At 63.0% G+C, this 21,657-nt stretch overlaps 1 protein-coding gene across 2 annotated transcripts in view; it reads right to left on the reverse strand.

Annotated features, from left to right (window-relative positions):
- The window catches only part of SPNS2 (SPNS lysolipid transporter 2, sphingosine-1-phosphate), a 71,412-nt gene that overhangs the window by 2,697 nt on the left and 47,058 nt on the right, over positions 1-21,657 (reverse strand). For both annotated transcript variants that reach the window (XM_088028066.1, XM_088028065.1), the window contains 8 exons: positions 15,210-15,275; positions 7,125-7,261; positions 3,405-3,556; positions 3,135-3,201; positions 2,137-2,279; positions 1,773-1,925; positions 1,471-1,660; positions 1,090-1,155 (listed from right to left, as the gene is read on the reverse strand). In XM_088028066.1, the coding sequence (XP_087884192.1) occupies positions 1,090-1,155; positions 1,471-1,660; positions 1,773-1,925; positions 2,137-2,279; positions 3,135-3,201; positions 3,405-3,556; positions 7,125-7,261; positions 15,210-15,275 (974 nt within the window). The remainder of the gene's footprint in view (positions 1-1,089; positions 1,156-1,470; positions 1,661-1,772; positions 1,926-2,136; positions 2,280-3,134; positions 3,202-3,404; positions 3,557-7,124; positions 7,262-15,209; positions 15,276-21,657) is intronic.

Here is a 21,657-nt window from a genome sequence, read left to right on the forward strand (position 1 = left end):
AGGCCAGGCAGGCCCTCTGAGGCCTCGGAGCAGCGGGGTGGGTGGCCGGCCCACGGGGCCCCTCATTCCAGGGCTGGGGGGAAGGGCGGCTGGTCCGATGGGACTGCGTGGCCCATTTCCAGCAGTGATTAGTCATGTGGCTGTGACACTTAATAAAATGGGACATGATTTCCCTGGGACCCCAGAGGCAGGCATGGGGGTCCCGCCGGCGCCACAGACTAACTTCCTCCTTCACTCTCGGCCCCCACCACCGGCCTGGCTCCCCGTGCGGCTGAGTCAGACCCCCCACCTCCACCCACGGACGGAAGCCTGGCCCCCAGTGAAGCAGACATGCAGGGGAGCTCAGGTGAAGCAGGGCAGGCTTCCTGGAAGAGGAGAGCCGGCAGGACCCCCAGCACCAGGCCGACTCTGATCTCCTGGGCTGCCCCATATGTGGCCCCAAACCCCAAGGGACACTCCCCCCGCTGCCGCCCTGCCGGGGAGGCCCGCCTAGTGGCTCCCAGACACCCCACCGCAGGCCCCACGCTCCCTTCTCCCATCCCCTCCTGGCCCTGACCGGGAGGGCCCCCCAGAACAGGAGCTACAGGCACCTCGCCCCTCAGACTGCGTGCTGCGAGTTGTCCGGGCCACACCCCGTCCCGGTTCCTCCCAGGGACACAGCCCCTGCCACAGCTCAGACGGCCCTTTGTCCCTGGCTGGCTGGTCAGGCACCCATTGTTGGCCCCGTGAACACGGCCTCTGTCCGCCCGGCCCAGCCGCGGGCGCTTGGGCAGGCACGCCTGGGACCCGGGCTGGGCTGGGAAGGCAGGGCTCAGGGAGCTCAGACCCAGGGGAGGAGCTAGCCGGCAGCACCCCCTCAGGCCAGCCTGGCACTGCCAGCCTCTTGGCCGCACAGAGCCTGCAGACAGCCCCCTCCCCACCCAGTCCCATCCCCGTCCCTCTGCTTGCCCAGGGTTCTGCCTCCAGGCCCGCCTCCCCAGCTTGCCCGGCCTGCTGTCCACCCCCCACGGGCCCTGCCAGCCTCCCGCCCCTTCACCACCCTCTCCAAGGCTGCCCCAGGAGTCCAGAAGCCTGGGTTGGCCGCCTCACCATGAGGATGTCCGCGGTGATGGCCCAGTTAGAAAAGAGCAGTGTCTCCCCAACAAAGATGCAGATCTGTCCAGGAGAGACCAGAACAGCCATTGCAGCCCTCCGCCTGGCTGTTGGCAGGGAGCACCCCCCCCACACAAGCCTCCCACCCCTCCCTGGGGTCTGCAGCGCCGAGCGCGCAGGCTCACAGGAATTTGCAGGATACAGGGGGACTTCAAGGCATGCCGGCGGCCCGGAAGGACACCCAGGGCCCTGGACAAGCCCTGGACAGAGCGGGAACGGGCAGGCAGGTGCCTCCCATGGGGAGGGGCCCTGCGAGCCAGACTGCACGTCCTCTGCCAGAGGCCGAGCCCCCACCCGTGCACCCTCCACCGCACTCACATAGGCCCCCACGATGCTACTCTTGGCAGCCACGAAAATGAGGCAGATGAAGATGGCAGAGCCCAGCATGCCCACAGCACACACCAGCGGGTCGGCCCGCTGGGTCCGTAGGCGGCACCAGCGCGTGGCTCCTGCCCCCGTGGCCACACCCAGAAAGCCGGTAAAGCAGGTGATGGCCCCGAAGATGAGGCTGTGGGGACAGAGGGCAGTGGGGCACGGCTCGGTGCGGGGCCAGGCTGGGCGGAGGGGCCGGCGCTCCTGCACAGCACCCCTGGCCACCCCGGCCCCCAGCCCGGCCCCACCTGTCCTTGGCCCCACACGGCGGGTTGCTGCACATCTCTGCTGTCTTCTGCACAACCTGAGCGCGGTGCAAGTACAACGGGATCCACATGCCCAGGGCCCCTGTGGCGAAGGACACGGCCGACGTGGCCAGGGAGGAGAAGACGTAGCTGCGGCTGAGGAGAGGCCAGGGCAGCGACACTGAGTAGGGTCCCCGAGGCCGCCCTTCCCCGCCCCTCGGGCTCAGGCTGCAAGAGTTAGAACCCACTGGAGGCCCAAGGGCCACTGCCAGCACCCAGGGCTGCGGGCACCAGGGCTGCCCCGCAGGGAGGGTCCGCCCGCCTCCCCCGGCCCCGTTCCCGCCAGACCCTTCCCGGCAGCGCTCACTTGCGGATCAGGGCCTTCATGTCGCGGAGCCACGACGTGTGCACCTTGAGCTGCCCCCCGAGCTGGTCGGCGTGGCCCCTCTTGGTGGCCGGAACCAGAATGAGGATGAGCGTGCCTGTGATCATGCCCGCGATGGGGGACACCTGGTGGGGCAGGGGCACACGGTGGGACCCCAGGCTCCGTCGGCGCTGAGCCGCCAGGAGCTCCCGCCGGGCCGTCCAGAGCAGGGGGCGGGATGGGAGGGGGCTGAAGGGTGCGGGAGGAGGGGGACAGACAGACGAAGGACGCACAGAGGGACCGACTCTGGAACCACGATGAGGATGGGGCCTGGGGCAGTCCTGGCGGGCACGAAGCTTCCCGCTGATGAGCAGGTAGGTCGTGGCTTGGGAGGGGCCCAGGTGGTCTCCCCCGAGTGCAGCCCAAGGTCGGGAACAGAGCCTCAGAGACACCAGCCCCCCCAACCCCCGCTGGAGAGCAGGGAGGCCCGTCCCCACCCCCAAGAGGCCTGCGAGCCCATGGGCGGGGGAGTTCCTCTCCCTGTGCCCCATCAAGAAATTCCACGGAGGCTGCTTCCTTCCTGCTTTTGAGGAAAAAACACTTTGTCTTAAGCTTCCGCTCCTCCGCGAGCCTGGGGATCTCTGTTTCCTCTGATTGCACTGTCCTGGGGCCTTGGCAGACTCGCCTGAACCCTCCCTCAGGACAGGAAGGGGCTCCAGACCCCGGGGGCCCCCATGCAGAGGCCACATCTCGGCCTCCCCCGAGCACCGGCTGGAGCAGGACGCACCATCGCAGACCTGGAATGTCCTGACAGTGGAAGGGCGTCCCTCGTCCTGTCTGACCGGGCCCCTGAGGCTGCAGGACGACCGGGTCTGGCTCCCCAGTGCCCCTGGTACACTGATCTTGGGGGGCCCAGGCCCCCGAGGTGGAGGCCTGGAGGCTGAGGCTCTGTCCGAGTCTCTGGGGGACCCTGGGCGAGGGCTGGTCGGGGGTGTCCTTACCCGCAGGGCCCAGTGCCAGTCTCCGGCCGCCTGCTTGACGCTGGAGCCCGTGATGTAGCCCAGGCCACTGCCGAGGACACGGCGCAGGGAGTCAGGCCGCGCGCAGGTGATGCTCACCAGGGTGGGAGGAAGGCCACCCCCCGCCACCCCCCTGCGGGTGTTGCTCCAAGGCTGGCCACCGCGCGTTTGGGCCACAGAGCGCCAACCTCAGGGAGAGGCGGTGGTGGGACTTGCGCGGGGAGCCGGCGGGGAGCCTGCGGGGAGCCTCACCTGCCCAGCGGGATAGCGAAGTAGAAGACCGAGAGCATGAGCGTGCGCGTGTTCTTGGTGAAGAGGTCGCCTATGATGGTGGGCGCGATGGTGGAGTAGCTGGCCTCTCCGATGCCCACCAGGCCCCGGGACAGGACCAACAGCCAGAAGTGCTGTGGACGGGCAGACAATGCGGGGCTCACCCTCGGTCCCCACGCCGCTGCCCAGCCCCCGCGGCCTGGCAGGGACTGACCCCCGGCCTTGGCGGATCTGGCCAGGATTTCCACAGGTGGACAGCTGCAGGCGTGGCCCAGACAGATCCCTCGGTGTCCCCACTGCCTCCCCCCAAGGGCAAGACCTCCTCTCTGGGCTCTGGCCCCACCTCGGGAGCCGCATGTCCCCCCACCCTGACCCCAGGCAGGGCGGCCGGGCTGACCCTGGCAGCACGGGGGGCCCCGTGTGCATGAGGAGCGGGCAGGGCAGCAGGTGGGCTCTGCGCCCCCTGCCCCCACAGACACATCAAAGAGTGAAGCCCAGCTGAGCCAGGAAGGGTGAGGCCGTTCTAGCTGCCAACGGTCTTCCCCCTGTGATGCGCACGCGGCCCCTCCATCCCCCCAGCTGCCCAAGGCCTGAGAACCCAGCCTGGTCATCTTTCCCTGGCCCCACCCTGACCACCCATCTGGCCAGCTCCACCCACACGCTGCCCTCCTCCGGGTCTCCTGCTTCCCTCTCTCCCATCTGCCCGTCCCCATCCGGGCCCGGCCCCTGCATGGCCAGACTGCCCGTCCAGCCCTGCGCCGCGCACCGTCTGTGTCCCCCACCTCCTCACCTCAGCCCCTCTCTCTGGGGCTCAGCTGCCCACTGCCTATGCCTACTTTGCTGTTGGCTGTTTGTCTTATCTTGATTTCTATGAGCTTTGTAGGTATCGTGGGTATTGACCCTTCATGACAGATGCGACAAGCGCCATTCGTCACCTGCCCTTCCCCTTTGTTTGTGGGGTCTGATCCGATGCTGTCCAGCCTGGTGATTTTCCCCTGATGGCCTGTGGATTGCACATCTTGCTCAGGAAGGCCCGCCCCCTCCCCAAATGACGACAATATTCCTTAATGCATCATTTGCTAGGTCTTAGAAATTTCCTCATTCTCCTTGGTATGAGAGCGCGTGGACAGTCCCACGCCTCCCCCGGGAACCCGCTACATGGTGCGTCCCTTACACCGTGGCCCCACAACGAGCAGCAGTGTGTCCCCCGCATGCTTTCAAAACATGCACCCCAAAGGGACCATTCCGTGCCCTCTGCCCACACCTGGCTTTGCCCTCATGCACGTGTTCCGGAAGCCCATTTATGCTGCTCGATGTAGATGCAGTTCATGCCCCGGCTGCCAAGAGTCTCACGGCAGGAATGCACCTGTTTCTTCTGCACACGCCCCCTCTTCTGCTACGAGACCATCACGAACGCCGTGGCATGCGTGCGCCGTGTCCGCAGGCCGGGGTTCCTCTCTGGGGAGCGCACCTCGCCGGGGGCGGCTGGGGCGCACGCATCGAGGCTTCTGCGGAATCCTGGCGCTTCACTCTCCAAAGAGGCCCCGCGGCCAAGTCACTAGCTTTGAGAACACTTGGTATCGGCAACCTTAACTGTGGCCCATCTGATGGGTGTGAAATGGCATCTCGTTGTCTCAATTTGCATTTCCCCGGTGGCTGGAGTCGAGGACCATCTCCTCCTGGAGTTGCTCGGTTCACCACCCTTTGCCCACTTTCCTGCCAGGTTATCTGTTTTTTTTCTTGCGGATTTATAGCTCTAGATTCTTATACTTTGCTTTTTACTTCATTTTCACGTGTCTGGAACTGGTTTTGAACTACGGTTTATCTTTCATCCAGACGGAGAGGCAAAGCTGCCCGAGCCGCGTTCGGTGCACCTGTTGCCCGACACTGGGCCCCCGCGGAAGGGCTTCACGGTCAGCCCACTGTTGGGTTAGAACGGTGCTCCGTGAGGACCCACAGGGCGAGCCCCTTCCATGGGCATTTCCCCCACGTTCTTGGCTGTTCCTGGGCACGTCCTCTGCCAAATCAGCTTCAGAACCATACTGCCAAGGCCCAAGGAGGACCCGCGCGGGGTTCGGACTGTGAGTGCAGGGAGTCCACAGACTAACGGGGGGCGGGGGATCGTCTCTCTGCCTCCACCGGCCTGCCCGCACCCCCGGGGCTGCCGGCATCGCGGTCCTGGGCTCGCAGCTCCGTTCTGGAAGTGGCACCCAGGGTCAGAGGGCCAGGGGCCTGGCCAGTGGCAGGGCAAGGCCCAGGGGGCCCCAGAGGCGTCTGGTCCAGGCCCCATTTTTGACCATGGCCTGATCCTTCCCCATGAGGTTGTACTCAAACCTGCTGGTTCCTGTGCCCCTGCCTCCAGCCTCTCCCTGCTCCATGTCACCCCGACTCACCCCTGCCCTCAGGGGGAAGACCAGACCCTCCAACCTGGCATTCAAGGCTCTCCATGAACCTGGTCCCTGCTCTCCTTTCGGCCCCAAACACTCTCCCGCTTTGGGGACCCATTACTGCTTCCGTGGGTTTGCTCCCTCTGCCTAACCCACCCACCAAAAGGCCCTACCTCCCTGTCCTGCCTTCCCAGCGCAAATGTCACCTCCTCCAGGAAGCCTTCCCCGACTCCATGGATTTGAAGAGACTCTTGAAGAAGAGCCTCTTCAGCGAGGACTCCCAGCACTTTGTACTTCGTGAAGGCTGTGAGCATGGGGACTCCCGTCCCGTCTTCCCATGCCCAGCCTGGGAGCCCCCAAGGACAGGCAGAGGGTCTTCTTTACGCCCAAGGCCGAAAGTGCTTGAAGACGGATCCTGGTCTTCTCCCTGCACAGCAACCACCACAGGACCGTCCTTCCTCAGCTTGAACACTCCTAGTGATGGGAACTCACTACCTCTCAAAGCAACAGGTCTCCCTTGTGGAAGAAAGAACAGAAACTATGATTTGTTGAACCTGCCACGTTCCAGGGTCTGGGCACAAGGAAACTTCAAGCTGAGAAGAACTCTTTCCGTTTCACAGATGCAGAAGCTGAGGCTCTCCGGATCACAAGTCTGAACGGACAACAGAGTCGTGACATTCAGACCCAGAACTGCGGGAGCCGAGGGAGAAACACCTTCCTTAAGGCGAGGTGATGCCTGCCGCCCTCGGACTCTGACCCGAGCGGTTCGCTGGTTATTGCACAAAGAGCCAACTGTGTGCGGGGCGCCTGGCTGGCTCAGTCGATAGAGCACACGTCTCCTGACCTCAGGGTCATGAGTTCGAGCCCCACGTTGGGCACAGAGTTTACTTAAAAAAAAAAAAACACCAGAAAAGAGCAAACTGCGCAAGGCGCAGAGAGGCGTAGTGACTCACCTGGGGTCACACAGCGAGATGATGGCAGAACTCAGACTAGAACCAGAGGGCCCTGACCCCTAGACCGGACTGGTTCTGCGGTTCCTCCCCGAATCAGAGGCAGCTCGGAAAGAGGAGGCCACACAGGGCTGCAAGTCCCCCCGGCTCTGGTCAGCACGCGGGAAGGCCCTCCCTGTCTGCAGGGCCAGCTTATAAAAGTCCCTGAGACCCTCATCCCACTGCACTTGGAAGACGCTGTCTGGGGCTCGAGCAAGGAGGCCGGAACCCCAGTGTGGACGAGGACAGGTCAGTGAGAGTGGCCGGCACTGGAGGGAAGGGGACGTGCGGGGGGGCGTGCGGGGGGCAAGCCCGACAGGCCTCACCTGCTGGGGGATGAAGGAGCTGGAGAAGGTGACTGCAGACCAGAAGAAGATGCCGCAGCTGAGGATCACTTTCCTGTTGAAGCGGTCACCCAGGTAGCCGAAGATGGGGGCGGCCACCATGAAGCTGCAGATGAACACTGTGCAGGAAGGGGAGAGCGTGACGGGCGGCAGGGTCCCTGTGGCTGTGCCCAGGGGCCCTCACCGCCCAGCCTGAGCCCAGGGGCCAGGGGACAACCTCGGCTGGGGCCAGCGGCGGAGGAGGCAGCCTGGGCCCAGGGGAGGGCGATCCTACAGCCCCACCCACTTTGCTGCAGGCCCAGCTTGTCCATCGGGCGAGCCCTTGGGAGACTCGTGAAACAGTGAAAATTGATCTGTTTGGCATTTTACATGCCAGGAGCTCACCACCTGGCACTGTGTGTATGCTCCCAACCCCACCCCACCTTGCAGAAGTGGGGAGAGGAGACTTGCCCAAGGCCCCACTGGCGGCAAAAGTCCTATGGCGCTTTGATCCCTTCTCTGACTCCGAAGCCCCTGTTCCTTGTACCTCCCACACTGCTCTCCTTATTACACTTGGGAACGAGGGTCAGAGAGGGGAAGGGACCTGCCCAAGGTCATACAGCAAAGCCCCAGGTCTCCCACCCGCACTTCCAGCAGGCTGCAGAACGCCTCCCTGACCTCTGCAAACACAGTCTTTGTTCATTCACTCATTCGTCCATGCAACAAAACAGAAATTCCTGCCCTCTTGGGCAGAAGAAACCGATGATAAAATGAAAACTGTGGTGTGTCAGACGGTGACAAGGCTACGGAGGGTAACAGGGCAGAAACAGGAGACAGGAAATGTTGTCAACTTTAACCAGAAGGGTCAAAGGAGGTGACATTTCAGCAAAGACCTGAAGGAGATAAGGAGGAGATAAGGAAACAAATCATGCAAATATTGGGGCAAGAACAGCGAGTGCAAAGGCCCTGGGGCAGGAGTCTGCCTCGCTTATCTGACGGACAGCAAAGAGGCCAGAGTGGCCGGAGCAGAGGGACGGAGGGGGAGGCCAGATGGGGCAGGGCCTCCTGGCCCACGGTGGTGACCGTGGCTTCCGTGGCTGAGCAGGGCGGCAACCTGACCTGGTTTTGCTCTTCTAGAACAAGAGAGTGGCGGCTTGTCAGAGGACTCTGTGGGGATGCCAGTGATGGGTGGGGCCTTGGGGCCCCAGCTGGGACAAAGAGGCAGGGTAGGCCCTGGGGGTCAGGGGGCAAGGCAGCTCCCCCATGCCTCCCCCTGGAAGGCAGTCCCACAGCTGGCGGGCAGATGGCCAGACAATGGCCGAGGGTGGGCAGGCGAGGTGGCCAGTTGGCTGGGCTGCGACCGCCAGGCTGAGTGCACATACAGGCCTGGCTTCTCCCTCAGACCTGATCCCGGCAGGCGCGGGCGGGGAGAAGAGAAAGAGGGGGGGCGGGAAGGAGGGGCGGGGTGAACGAGGGGAGAGGCCCGGGCTGGAGGAGGCTGACTGTCCCCCCCTCGTTCTGGTGAGCAGGACGGTGCGCGTGTGGCTGCTGGGGGCAGAACCGGCATCGAGGGGCGTGGATCCGGGCACCAGAGACCCGGTCAGCTCTCTTCCCCAGCTGGGTGACCCTGCGCAGGTCGCCACCTCTCTGTCCCTCCGTTCAGTGCTGTGGCTGGTGTTTCACAACTGGCTCTCCAAAAAAGTGGGGGTGGGGGCACCGATGGGTGGGGTTTGCCAGCTGGTGTGAAGACGCCCACCGCGCTGACCTCAGGCCACCAGAGTCAGGAGGCGGCGTGTGCTCACCCGGCGCCGTGCACGCACGTCCCTCCGCGGAACAGGTGCAAGGGCCGTTAACAGCCTTACCAGCACAGGTGATCGCCAGACGCCGTGAGGTGCTGGGGGGGCGAGTTTTCAGCATTTACTACCTTGGTTTTGAATGTAAGACGTTTATAAGTTCACATAATCCACTGTTTAGTAATGGTTGTGGGCAACAGCCAGCTCACGCAATTCCTGAAAATCTAACAATCGCCTCCTCGTCTGTAAAATGAAGATAAAAATAGCAGCTCCGCGGTTGCTCAGAGTGCGGGATAAGATAGTGCCCAAGGTGCTTGACGCCAGGCCCCACCCAGAGCCCGCAGCCTCAGTCAACACTGGGCCCTTGTTTAGATTAGTCAACACAGGAATTACTTCCTCATATCTAGAAAAAGAATTTTCCTGCTGGGCCTGCCTGAGATCAGACCAGGAGGTGGGCCTTGTCAGGACTTAGAGGAAGACTTGTTCCCTCTGTGCCTGTCTGTGCTGGGAGGGGGGGGGGGGGGTAGGCAGAAAAAATCAGAGTAAGAGTGGCCCCAATCCATGGGTTGGCCAGTCTGGAAACCAGCAAGGAGGGCCAAGCAGAGTGGAGAGAGGCTTCATGGAGGTGGTGATACCAGAGAGGGGCACTGAAGGATGCATAGGAGTTTACCAGGATGATCATACTTAGGATCAAGACCATACACTAAACTATAAATCACAAGTCTTATGCGCAATACTGCATGAGGGTTAAGGCGGCAAGGGGTTTACTGTTACCAAGAACCTCAGTTGTCGTTACGGAACACTTACCAACCGCGGGTCTGAGCACATGCCCTGGACCTAAGCACCTCTCTATACTCTTCATCCCACAGGAAGGTACAGAGGCCGAAAGGAGTGATGTCACACAGCTCGTTGGGTGGCCGAGCCAGAGGTTAAACCCCGTTTGTCTAACTCCAGGGTCCTCGCTCTAAATCACACCACAGACTGCAGTGTGGGGAAGGGGGACAGCAGGAAGGTGGCCGGCCAGAGCAGGGGAAGGCGCTGGAAGAGCCCGTGGACAATCACGGCATGTCCACTCTCCCCCTTCAAGGAGAAGGTGGACGGGCCCAAGGGGAGAGCCGCCCCGGGCCACCCCCACTTGCTGCCCGCAGTGGAGCTGACACCTGGATCTCCGCCGGCCCGTCTAGAGAACGGCCGCCCAGGACTGCAGGTCGGGCTCCTGTGCGAGCAGGCACACCCTGTCCTCACTGCCTGGCCCCAACCGAGCTCCACCATGTCATCCCACTTTAGAGCTGGGCCACTGGCAGGGGGAGGAACTCACCCAAAAGGACACAGCGACCATCCTGACCCTGGACCCTTGGAGATAAGGGTGTCGAAGGTCAGGAGGGACAGCGATCGATCAGTCTGTGCAGCCCTCCCCTCTGCTTGGGGCCGACAAGAGAGGAGACCCGTCCAGGCCCTCAGGGACATCACAGGCCGGCGTGGGGGCCTGAACAAGATCAGGGCAGGGAGAGAAGGAAACCCGTTCCCGGCAGAAGGAAGGGCAGAGGACCTGGTACCTGGTGGGGGTGCAGAGGCTTACGTGGTCAGCGGTCACTCGGCTGGAAATAAACACAGCCGGGCTAGAAGCTTCCCTGCCCCCCACCCCCGGTCCTGCAGTCTTTGTCGGAGGAGAGCTTTCTGGGCAGCCGGGTGGCCCCACCCTGATCTCGGTAAGGGGCGGCCTTCCCAGAAGTTCCCACACGAGCACATCCTGTGGTCCGGGTGTGGGGAAGCCCTCGGCAGCTCACGTGTGCTGAGCCCGCAGGACGGGGACAATGGGGCCGGCAGGCAGGGAGCCAGGGCAGAGGGGGCAGGGCCTCGGAGCCTCTCTGTGGACAGGGGGTGCCCCCACCCCACAGGGCTGGGGAGAAGTCGGTAGGGGGCTGCCCAGGCTCCTGAGCCCCAGGGGCAGTGTGCTGGCTGAGGGCCTTCTCTGTGGATCTGCAGAGCGGCCTGCACCCAGGAGCCCAGGGCCACCCCACTGAGGACTCTGAGCCCCTCCGACCCCACCCGTGGGGCTGTCGAGCCCCGCTCGGGGCACACTTGGCCCTGTCGAACCCCGGAAGATGGTCCCGGAGATGGAGCGGCTGAGGTCTGAGCTGGGGGACCCCTGGGCTCCCCAGCAGTGGCCTTGGAGCTCGGGTCCAGCCCCGACCTCAGCCTGAGCTGAGCCAGGGCTATTTTTACAAAGTCCAGATCTGGCCAAACTGTTATCTGGGGAGACTTGCCATCCTCCATGTCCTGTGGGCAGGGAGGGTCACTCAGGCAGGCTCTGCCCACAGGACATGGAGGGTGGATGCCCAGGCAGCCGGACAACGGGGAGGACCCAGGGCAGCCTGGCCACCCCACCCACTGCTCGGGATGGAAGCCCTGGGCTGGCCCCTCAGGGCCCGGGGCGATGGATTCTTAGGCCTCCCTGGGACAGGATGGCCCCGGGGGTACAGCCCCGGGGGTGGCCCAGCTACGGCCTTGCTGGATGAAGTGGGGAGGGAGCAAGCCCAGAAGGAGACGGCCCCAAAGCAGAGCTGCCGTCTGGTTTCAGTCTGAGCTGGCTCTTCCTCTGTCCCCTGTCCCCACTCTGCCCCCATCCCCAGCCTGGAACACCCTCATGACTGCTCCAACCACAGCCCCGAGCTGCCTCCCCTCTCCCATGCAGCCCCACGCTCCGCCCCAGAGAGAACATCCTGATTCATACATCCGACGGGACCTGCCTGCCCCAAAGCCTTCTCTGGCTCCCCACTACCCCAAGACAAAAGCCAGATGCCTTTTGCAGCGTGACCCTGACCCCTGCCCTCCGCTCTCCCCACACTCCACTCACCGGAGCCTTCACTCTCCCTCCCCTTCCCTGGACCTGCGGCTTTCCTCAGACCCATCTTCTGATTTACTAATTTTCTCTTCGACTGGGTCTAGTTGTTATGTTGTTAAATTTCAGTGCTTACACTTTTCACATCCAGAATTTTGAGCTGAGGTCTTTGAAGTAGCTCCCTGCTCTTGTTCACTAAGGTGCTCTTCCCGTCTTGTAAGTGCTACGCTTCCTGTGGAACTTTGGAAACTAAGCTCACATAGCACTGAAGCCCTAAAGGCAGCTCAGAGACCGGTTTCCCCATTCTCCAGCGCCGGCTGGCCTCCTCCCTGTGGGCTCTGCTCATTTTCACTTTGAGTCTGTCCTCAGTAGGCACCGCTATCTGTGTCTCACACAGGCCCCGGATCACGAAGGCTTCCCCAAGGAGCAGCCCTAGATCGGCCTCTGCGGGGTCCTTCGTGTGGAAGGGCCTGGAAACCCTCCAGCTCTCTGCAGAGAGCCCGAGCCAGATGGACATGTCCCCTCAGAGGCAGAGAAACTGCCACTGGCCCTGGGGGCACAGCCCTGGGCTCTGGAGGGAAACCGAGTCACCCACGCGACGCTGGAAGCCGAGGCTGCACAGGCCCATCCTCAGCACAAAGAAACCCCGGAGCCTGGACACTGGGCCCGAGTGCGACAGCTTTGTGGAGCTTCATCGTGCCACTCTACTCTTTCTGTGTATTTAAAATTTCTCATCGTAAAAATGTTTACACTAAAAATACCATAACAAGCTCCTATGACAGATACTGGTCCCCAGGCTCTCTGCAACACTTGGCTTTAATACCGGCGCCCACTCCTGTTTTTCGGTTCAATTCTCTGCTTCTGGCACCTGGGAATTCCCCTGCTAGCTTGAGCTTTCAAGCTCAGCTATGTAATTTAAATGTTTTCTTGGCATATTTTCTCCAGCTCGGAGTGGGAGAAGGAGGGTGACTGGACATCCTATGCCCCGAACAAACTCTAACACATCCTTCAAAGCCCCACTCAAATGTCCCCTCCTCAGGGAAGTCTTACCCACCTGCCACCAGGCAGAGCCCCCCCCCCAGGCCCCCACGGTGCCCCCTGTGCCTGGTGGTGACTGGACATGTTTTCCGTTCCACTGATAGAGGGAATGTACTGGAATGTGGGGACAGAGCCTGTGGCAGAGCCCAGCCCAGGGCCTGGCCAGCAGCGGGCTCAGCAGCAGCTACCCCTTTGGGTGTAGGCTCTGGAGGCCCCTGATTTCCCAAGACAGCAAGAGCCGTAATCACAGAGGCTGAGCTTGGCTTCTGCAGGGACTCCGGGCCCGGCTCTGAGCTGGCCACGGTCTGCTACGGGACTGCCGAAAGCAGGCTCTTCCCAAGCCAGCTCTCAAGATCTGGTCCCAGGAGAAACAGCGGGGGCAGGCCCAGGCCTGACCCTCAGCTCCCCCCACCCCGTCTCTGGGCACAGCAGCTCCTGGTGCCCACAAATGAGCAGAAAACCCGGCTCTCAGCCTCATCCTTTGATCTGGGCAAACCGCAGCACCTGGCTGGCGCCCTCCACCTGGCTCCGACCTTATCAAGGGCTTGGGGAAGAGACAGGTGCCTGGGGCCCAGGCCAATTAGCTGATTTGCCTGGTTGCCCACTGAGTCACATCCTGGTCTAGCTTGCCCGGCTTCTAGGCTCTGGGGGCCAGCCCAGCTGCACGGGGGTGGGTTGTAGGGTGAAGGCCGTGGGTAAGGGACTCTGAGACACCACGGCCCAGAGGCAGCCACCCTGAGAACAGAGACACCAGAAGCTCAGACACCTGGGACAGGCCTCTCCAAGCCCGTGGCCGCCTGTGTGCCGCCCCCCAGCCAGGAAGATGGCCTACACAGAGTTCCCATCCCAGGCCCGCAAGTCACTCCTCCCTCGACCTCTGCCCCTTGGCCTGGGAAGGAAAGCTGCAAAGGGAGCTCCTGGCGGGAAGAACCAGAGAGGAGGGTGCTGCTGGCTCTTTTGTCCACCTCCAGCCAGGTCACCAGGGGTCAGCGGGGGCCGCCGTGACGTCTCTCTCTCAGCCGGGAAGGTGGCCACGGACATAAGCCTTGGGAGCCTCACCACCTCCCGCCTCTCCCCGGGAGCTGCACTGGCCCTGACCCCACTGGCGGGGTTGAGTGGAGGAAGCTGGGGCAGATCCTGGCTCCCTGTCAGGCGGCAAGGCCAGGAGGGGATGAGACTCAGCCGGGTCCCCAGGGACTCGGGGGCCATGGAGGGAGGGGGCTGGAAAGCTGGGCTCTCTCCTGCCATTCCCCCCCCCCCCCGCCCCGCCAACGCTACATCTGGCTGAAACGCTCTCTTCCAGGCTGAGTGGCAGTTACCGTGTGCTCAGAGCCCAGGAGGCTGGAGGCACCTGTCCTGGGGCAGGCTGCCTGGCTCTGGCCCAGCAGGGAGGCCCAGCAAGGGGGAGAGGGGGCCCGGGGACAGGTCTGGGCTCCTGTCCTGGGTGGAGTGATGTGGGCAGAGGCAGGGACTGGTCACCCTGCGGGTGCTGGACCACACAGCCCTGCCCCTGTCCCAGCTCACTCAACTGAATGTTGGGGCTGAGCCCTGAAACTCGCATACCCTCTCTTTGAGCCCCAAAGACCCCACCTGGGGACAGGGGCAGGCTGCAGGGCCTGGCTGAGCCGCCTGCTCTAGGAGCCTGGCCTGGCACAGCCCTCCCTGGAATGCTGCCTAGACAGGTCAGGCAGGTCCCTGGACAGAGCCAGCTCCCTCCACCCTCCCTCCCCGGGGAGCCCAGGCCGGGGAAGGGGTTCACACACTGGAATGCAGACCATGGACTTCCTCCCACACGTCTGACCGGGCCTCACAACAGATGGACTCCAGAGCCAAAGAGAATCAGAGCCAAAGGAACCAGGCCCTCGGCCACACAGCAAGCTGGGGGCCACGGAGTGGGTCAGGCAGGGACCAAGGAGGCATGGGCCCTGCCGTACGGGGCAGAAACGCAGGGATGACTGCTCACAGCCCGCCACACTGCCCCAGCCCAGGGGGCAGAGGACCTCAGGCCCAGGACTCACCCAGGAGCCAGGCTCTCAGGCCCCTGCCCGGGGACGGACCGAGGGGATTTCCTGCTTTGACATCTAGGAGAGGGTCCCCAGCCTGGTGGCGATGGAAGCTTTGGCCGGGGCGGGGGTGCGGAGACAGGGTCACCAAGGCCCCACTGACTCCGTCCAGCACAGCAACCTAAGGAGCTCCCTCCACCAGCCTCAGGGTGGGACCTGGACCTGTGGGTCCTGATGAGACCCCAGGACCCAAAAAGAAGGCTCATCTCTAGGGCCGTGGCCACACTCCTGTACACCTCCCACTGCCCCCTCAGGCTGCCGTCTGAGAAAGCACACATTCTTTCCAGTTCTTCCCAGCGAGTCAGGAGGAGACCAGCATGGGAGGGGCCTGGCAGGGGATGGGGGGCCTCACCTGACTGCAGCAAGCCGGCACCTCGGTCCTTGACCCCAAAGTGCTGCTGGATGTCCAGAAGGACGCCTGGGAGGGGAAGACAGAGGGTGCTTATGTGTGACACCTGGCCTCCCCTATCCCCCCAGCCCACCTAGGAGACCCCCAAGCCAAGCCCAGCCCTCAGTCCCCCTGGCAGGGCCCAACCTGGCCCCATCTACAGGACGCCACTCTGCCCAGTTCGCCAGGCCACCGGGGACTTTGCAGACGGAGCTGCCATGCTGCCCCCACAGTGGTTTCCATGCTCACCCCCAGGATAGGGTCCCACCCCCCCCACTCGGCCACTGCAGGGGCCTGAGGCACACAGGGGCAGGGCTCCTCTGGGGTCACCTGGCTCTGTGAGATAGCCAAGCCTCCCACCGGCCAGCCTGGAACTTTTGCCCACCTGTGGCCCCACCTGTGGCCCCACCGCAGCTTGGGTCCTGCCCTCAGGGAGGCCACAAAGCCCGAGAGCTGCCAAGGAGGCCTTCCAGCCGGAGAGCAGGCAGAGAGGTCACAGGCAGGGCTCACACCTGCTCACCTGCATGTGCACACGCCCACCCAGCTGTCCTTGGGGTTATCACCAGGACCCCCACTTTTCCGATACCAGAGCAGAGGTGCAGAAGGAAGCAGGCAGGGCTCCAGGCTTCTTCAGGGGAAGGGGATCCCTGAGGCCATGCCTGCCCTTCTCCCAAGTCCTGGCCATCTCTGCTCTCCCATTAGGACCTGGCATTTCGGGGGGAGGAGCAGCGGAGCAGGAGGGCAACCAGAAGAACTAGAAGTCAGCAACAACCGTGGGCAGACGGAGCCACGGCCGCATGGGGGCCAGCAACCCCCTGGCCCCCCCTCCCAGAGCTCAACCAGGCTCCTGAGCAAGTCCCCAGCCCTGCAGGCCCCAGGGGCCCCCCCTCGGCTTATCTCTGAGGACAGCAGGGGGCTGGGCTCCCCTGGGCCCCCGCACACATGTACGGAGAAGGGAGAAAGGAGAGGGGATGGGGCGGGCTGCCCCGGACGCCCCCCATGCAGGGGACCGAGGAAGGGACCAGGCCTGCCTTCGGGGCACCCCCAGAGCTCATCACGATGGTAGTGGATGGGAGCGGATCCTCCTTCACGAGGATGAAGACGGTGCACCTCTCTCAGCCATAACTGCTTTCCTGGTTCGAGCCCCACGTGACCCCATGGGGCCGGGACTATGCCCCCCTGGACAGGGAAACCGAGGCACGAGGGGTTAAGCCACACACCCCAAGTCACAGAGCAGGAAAGTGGGCAGAGTGGCACCCCCAGGCCTGCGAGAGGCTCCTGTTGGCGGCTGTCCTCCTGAGAGCCTTTTCCTGGGATGCGGCCCGACAGCCGAGAGACACTGGCCTCCTCCTCGTGAATGCTGAGGATTTACCATAATTACCCATAATGAAGAGGCTGTGTGAGGCCCAGTTAATGACTTAATAACCAGGGCAGGCTGTGGCCATGCCCCGAAGGCAGAAGCCAGGGGCCTGTCCTGGGCCACCAAATGGGACCAACCTTGGGGAACCACCTGCACTCACCTCCTAGCCCCAACCCGTTTGCGCCCACTTCTGAGCAGGGGCCTCCATTCTCTGCCCTCTCTCATGCCATCAGCCTCAGACGAGGACCCCAGCCTTCACCAGGACACAGGCTTCAGGTCCAGCCCCTCCAACCCCGCCACCAGCCCCCCATGCCATGCTCTAGCCACCCAGACTATTCATGGCCCCCCGACTGCCCACCCGTCCCCATCTACCCTGTAGGCTATTGCGGCCACTCCTTCAAGTTCAGGTGCCTCCTCTTCTGGGAAGTCTTCCCGGTTTCTCCCGTCCCATCACCCTCAGTGAGTCAGGTGGCCCCATGCTCCCCTGTCCATTCTGTAGCACTCGTCACCCTAGGATTAGCGAGTTTGACAGGGAAGACGTGTAGGGACATGGATACGCGCTCCTTGGGTCCACTGGGGCTAGGAGCTAAGAGCCACCAGTTGTCGCTGCTAAGGTCCAAGTACTGTGGGAGGCTCTGCAGATGCTCCTTCTATCCTGCTGCTGCCTAGGATTTTCGGCCCCACATTACGTGTCCCATGTGTCACACAGCACGTAAGGGTCCGAGAGGAGACTGGAAACCAAATGTGCTCTTCTGCCCCTGCATGGCCCTCCCTCTTGTCACCCCCCAGCCTAGGGCCCGGCGCCCAGCCAGCCCACAGTGGACGCTTGTGGACAGAGACGGGTGGGTGAGGGGACGTTCAGGAGCCACTGTAGAGCTGGGTGGGGGCGGGTCATCTGCAGAACCCAGAGCAGAGATGTCACACGTTAGGTGTGCAGCTGGGCAGCAGCAGGAGGGCAGGACTCCCCCTGGGCGCCTGGGCACAGCCAGGAGGGGGGCAGCGGGCTCGCTCTGGGGGAGGCAGGCCACATGCAAATGGTCATTGTAAAGACAGCATGTGTCCCCAGCAAATCAGAGCACCCTTGCTTCTTCGCCGAGACACAGCCTAGCCACCCCCGACAGCCATGCTCCGCCCCGGCAGCTCCCCAAGCCAGTGCTTGCCTCGGCCTCCAGGAAGCCTCCCCTGATACACACAGCTCCTGGGAGGGGGAGGACGCTTCACATCCAGATGCACGTCCTGGGAACTCTGGGCAGGCCAGACCCCAAGACAAAGGACCCCAGCAGCCCAGAGTCCAGGCTTGTGTCTGCAGCCTGGGATCCAGGAAGAACCCTCCCTGGGAACAGGGCCTCACTGAAGCCATAAGGGGCTATTCTCCCTCCGAGCAGCCAGGAAGGGGCCACGGCCACAGGCGGGCGAGATCCACTGGCTGCTGGCTCGGGAATCATGTGTCACAGTGGCTCGCCGGTAGTCTCGTATTTTCCTCTGGGCCCCAGCCTGGCTTGGGCCCACACACCCCTCCCTTCTTCCCACCACAGCCTTATTTTTAGCCTCTTTCCTGGAGGCTGAGGTTTGGTGGGTCCCAGGACGGGCCTCCCGCCCGGGAGCAGCCTCCGACAGCCCAGGCCAAGCCCCTCCACCAGCCTGGGGTGTGCAAGGTGGGGCCCCCAGCCACCCCACGGCCACGGCTGCCAGGCCGGCCTCTCCTGATCCCCTGCCAGGGTCATCCCCATAGGGGCCTCCTCCCTGACCCAAGAAAACGTTCCGGAGCAGCAGAAGTGCTGACCCCCGGTTCATACCCCTCCCAAGCCCCAGGGGTCTCGCCCCTTGTCCAAGGCAACTGTCCCTCCTGCCTCCCGGGGACTCTGCCCTGGGGCACCCCTGGCCTGGGCCTCACCTCTGCCCCCTGCACGGCAGCCCACACACGTGCGCACCCCTCTCTCGTCCCGGTGGCGACAACGGTCCTGACCTGCCCCCTCTGCCAGCCCCTCATTTTCTCTCCCGCTTTCACAGCTGAAGTTCATAAAAGAGCCCCCCCAACTCAGTGTCCTCCCCTCCATTCACTCCCCTGAAACCAGCCCTCCTGGAGGCTCGGCCCTATGCCTCCCCCCCATTCCCAGAGCGGCCCCGTGGTGCTCCCCAGCCCACAGCCCCATGAGCGGGTCCCAGAGAGTCCCCCTTCTTCCACACCGGCCCCCTCCCACACAGCCCTCGCCCATTACCCATGTCCCTGAGGCCCAGGTTCCGGGCGCAAGGAGCCGATGCCACGGCCCAGCAGCTGTCAACTGTGGCGAGGACACAGACTCACCGCGAGTTCTTCAAAATTCACTGGCCCGACCCCAGGATCAGTAACACTACCAACCCCAGCACTACCTGGATTAGCTCCCTGAAGGTGACGACTGTCTCCTGCCACCCCAACGACACCCAGACTTCCAGCGTGGGAGGCCCCTATGACCCAGGTCTGCACAACCACCTGTCCAGAGGGGAGGCCCCAGGACTCACGAACTTGAAGCTGCTGGCCCGGGTGGTCCAAGGCCCCTGGGACGTGCGTGTTACAGCCTGCAGGCCTCTGAGCCTTGACGACAGCCGGGCCCTCTTCCTGGGGGGCCCGCCTCCACCCGTATCCAGGGCCCAGACCCTAGGTCACGGCTCCCAGGGCACCCCCCTGACTCCCTCCCCTGCAGCTCTTGCCTGTAACCTCGAGAGCTGGCTGGTCACGGATATTCACGGTGCTACCCCACCCCATCCCTGCCAGCCCCCCGGTAGACCACAGGGAAGCCAGGTCCAGATCCTGACCCGCTATCAGGGAGGTCTCACCAAGGCCAAGGTAGAAGAGATCACCCGGACCTTGGGAGCCCCTGGCCCAGACCAGCCTCAGATGCAAGGCTGGGATGACGTGACCCCGAGGTCTCTTCCTGACTTGTCAGCCGGGGCCAGGCACGCCCCCAAACACAGGCATTGTCACCCCGCATTCACCCCACCTTTCGGAGCCAGCTCAGCTGAATTCCCAAGAGCATGGCCTCCAGAGGCCAGCTGTCTGGGTTCAAGCCTTGTGTGCGCATCCCACTCACCTGCTGTGTGACCTTAGGCAAGTTACTTAACCTTCTGTGTCCCCACCCTGCTCTGTGACGTGTCTTAATTTCAAGATCTGCTTCATATGGTTGTGGAGTTTAAATGGGTTAATCTATAGAGAGTGCTTAGAACGTTGCCTGGCACATAGTACGTCATCAGTAAATGTTCTAAAACGTCATCAGGGATCGCTAACTCGTGGGGCAGGAGCCCCAGGCCATGACCAGAGAACAGGGCAAAGTGCCCCCTCACTGTTCTTTTCTCCAAAATGGGGCAGACGGCTGGAAAGACGGGCCGAGGGACATGAAGGGATGGGCCGTGCCTGCCATTGGCTGGTCCGTCTCAGACGGACTGGGTCTTCTGTGGAGGCCTCAGAGCTGGCCCGCTCTGGAGGAATCACCCCTGCTCCAACACTCAGCCACAGCTCCCGCCCCGGTAATTACAGGAGCCAGAGGGCCTGGCTCTGCTGACCTGGCTCTGGATGGCCAGGGCTGCAAGCCACAGGCTGGCCCTGCGGGCACCACCGCCCGACCAGCCCGAGGGGACCAGCCAAGGCAGTCCCTGAGCCAGGACCAGCTTTCACACACACTCACTTCTAACCTGCCCCAGAGCTTCCGTGGGGCCACATCCTGCCCCCATCCCCTGGGGAGAAGCTGAGTGACCTCTGGGAGCATCTGGTCCCTGCTCTGAGCCTCAGACTGCCCATCGGACAGCTCTCCAGGACCCCATACACCCCTGCCGCATCCACCCTAAATCTCCTTCACATTTGTCATACATACACCTACATACACCGACCCTCCTACCCCACATCGCCTGACAAATCTGGGTCATTAATGTCAGAACAGCTTGGCGGTCATCTCTACAGGGATCATGAGGTTGAGGCCCCCAGCCCCAGAGCCTCGGCCCCTCAGAGAGGCCCCACCTCCTTCCTAGAGGACCCAGACTCCAAGTGTGTGCCCCTAGAGAACACTGCAGCCGGAGCACCCCTCCCTCTCTGCAGGTCCTAGAAAGGAGCCCCCCCCCCAGTCCAGACCCCCAGGGCTCAGAGCCCTCCCCGCTTCCACCGAGTCTCCGTGCCCAGAGTGGGCGGGGACAGGCAGCCTGGCCTCTGTCCCGTGGTTCTAGTCTATCATTTGGGGCCAGATTTCCTGGAACCAGACTCGGCCTTAGTAATTTGGGGGCTCTGCACAGCCACTCCTTCCCTGACGCGCCCCCCCACCTCTGGCCCTGGCTGGACTCAGAGACTCCCCCAAGACCACCGGGGCCACCCTTATCCTGACCCACAGACCTAGGATGAGGCCGGAGCGTGGGGGAGAGATAAGGCCTCGGGGCGGCTCTCTCCCCATGCACTGCCTGGGCAGCCGAGACCCACGGCCGCTCCCACCTCTCAGATGGCAGATGGAGATTCAGAAGGTGACATGGGGTGGAGGCTGCAGAGCCGGGCAGGAGTGGCCTGTGTTCCCCACCTCACCCAAGAGACCACAGAAAAGAGGCTGGAACCAGCCCCTGTCCACCTCCACACCAACTGCCCACACGATCGCTAGAAACAGTGAGTGACCGAGTAACAGCACCTCTCCCAGGCACAGTCCTGGACAGTCTACTAAGCCCGATCACGCTCCTTGCTTCCCGGGACCCTGTTTGGCAAATCCGTGCTTGACAGTGAAGGGACCGTGACGAGCACACGGAGCTAGCCATCTGCAGGGCGCGGACCCCAGCCCCGTGTCCACGGCCGTGGAGGGACGCCTGCAGGGGAGCCCTCCCGGCCTCCAGGCTCTGGCTAGTGCATCCTTCCTGCTCACTTCTTTTTTTTTTTTAAAGGATGTTAGCATTTTATTTTTTTAAGATTTTATTTATTTATTTGAGAGAGAGAGAATGAGAGATAGAGAACAAGAGAGGGAAGAGGGTCAGAGGGAGAAGCAGACTCCCCGCTGAGCAGGGAGCCCGATGTGGGACTCGATCCCGGGACTCTGGGATCATGACCTGAGC

The sequence above is a fragment of the Eumetopias jubatus genome, unplaced genomic scaffold (assembly GCF_037043125.1).
Source record: "Eumetopias jubatus isolate StellerSeaLion01/CBP00866 unplaced genomic scaffold, mEumJub1_p1.0 scaffold_10, whole genome shotgun sequence".
In the NCBI taxonomy this organism is placed as follows: Eukaryota; Metazoa; Chordata; class Mammalia; order Carnivora; family Otariidae; genus Eumetopias; species Eumetopias jubatus.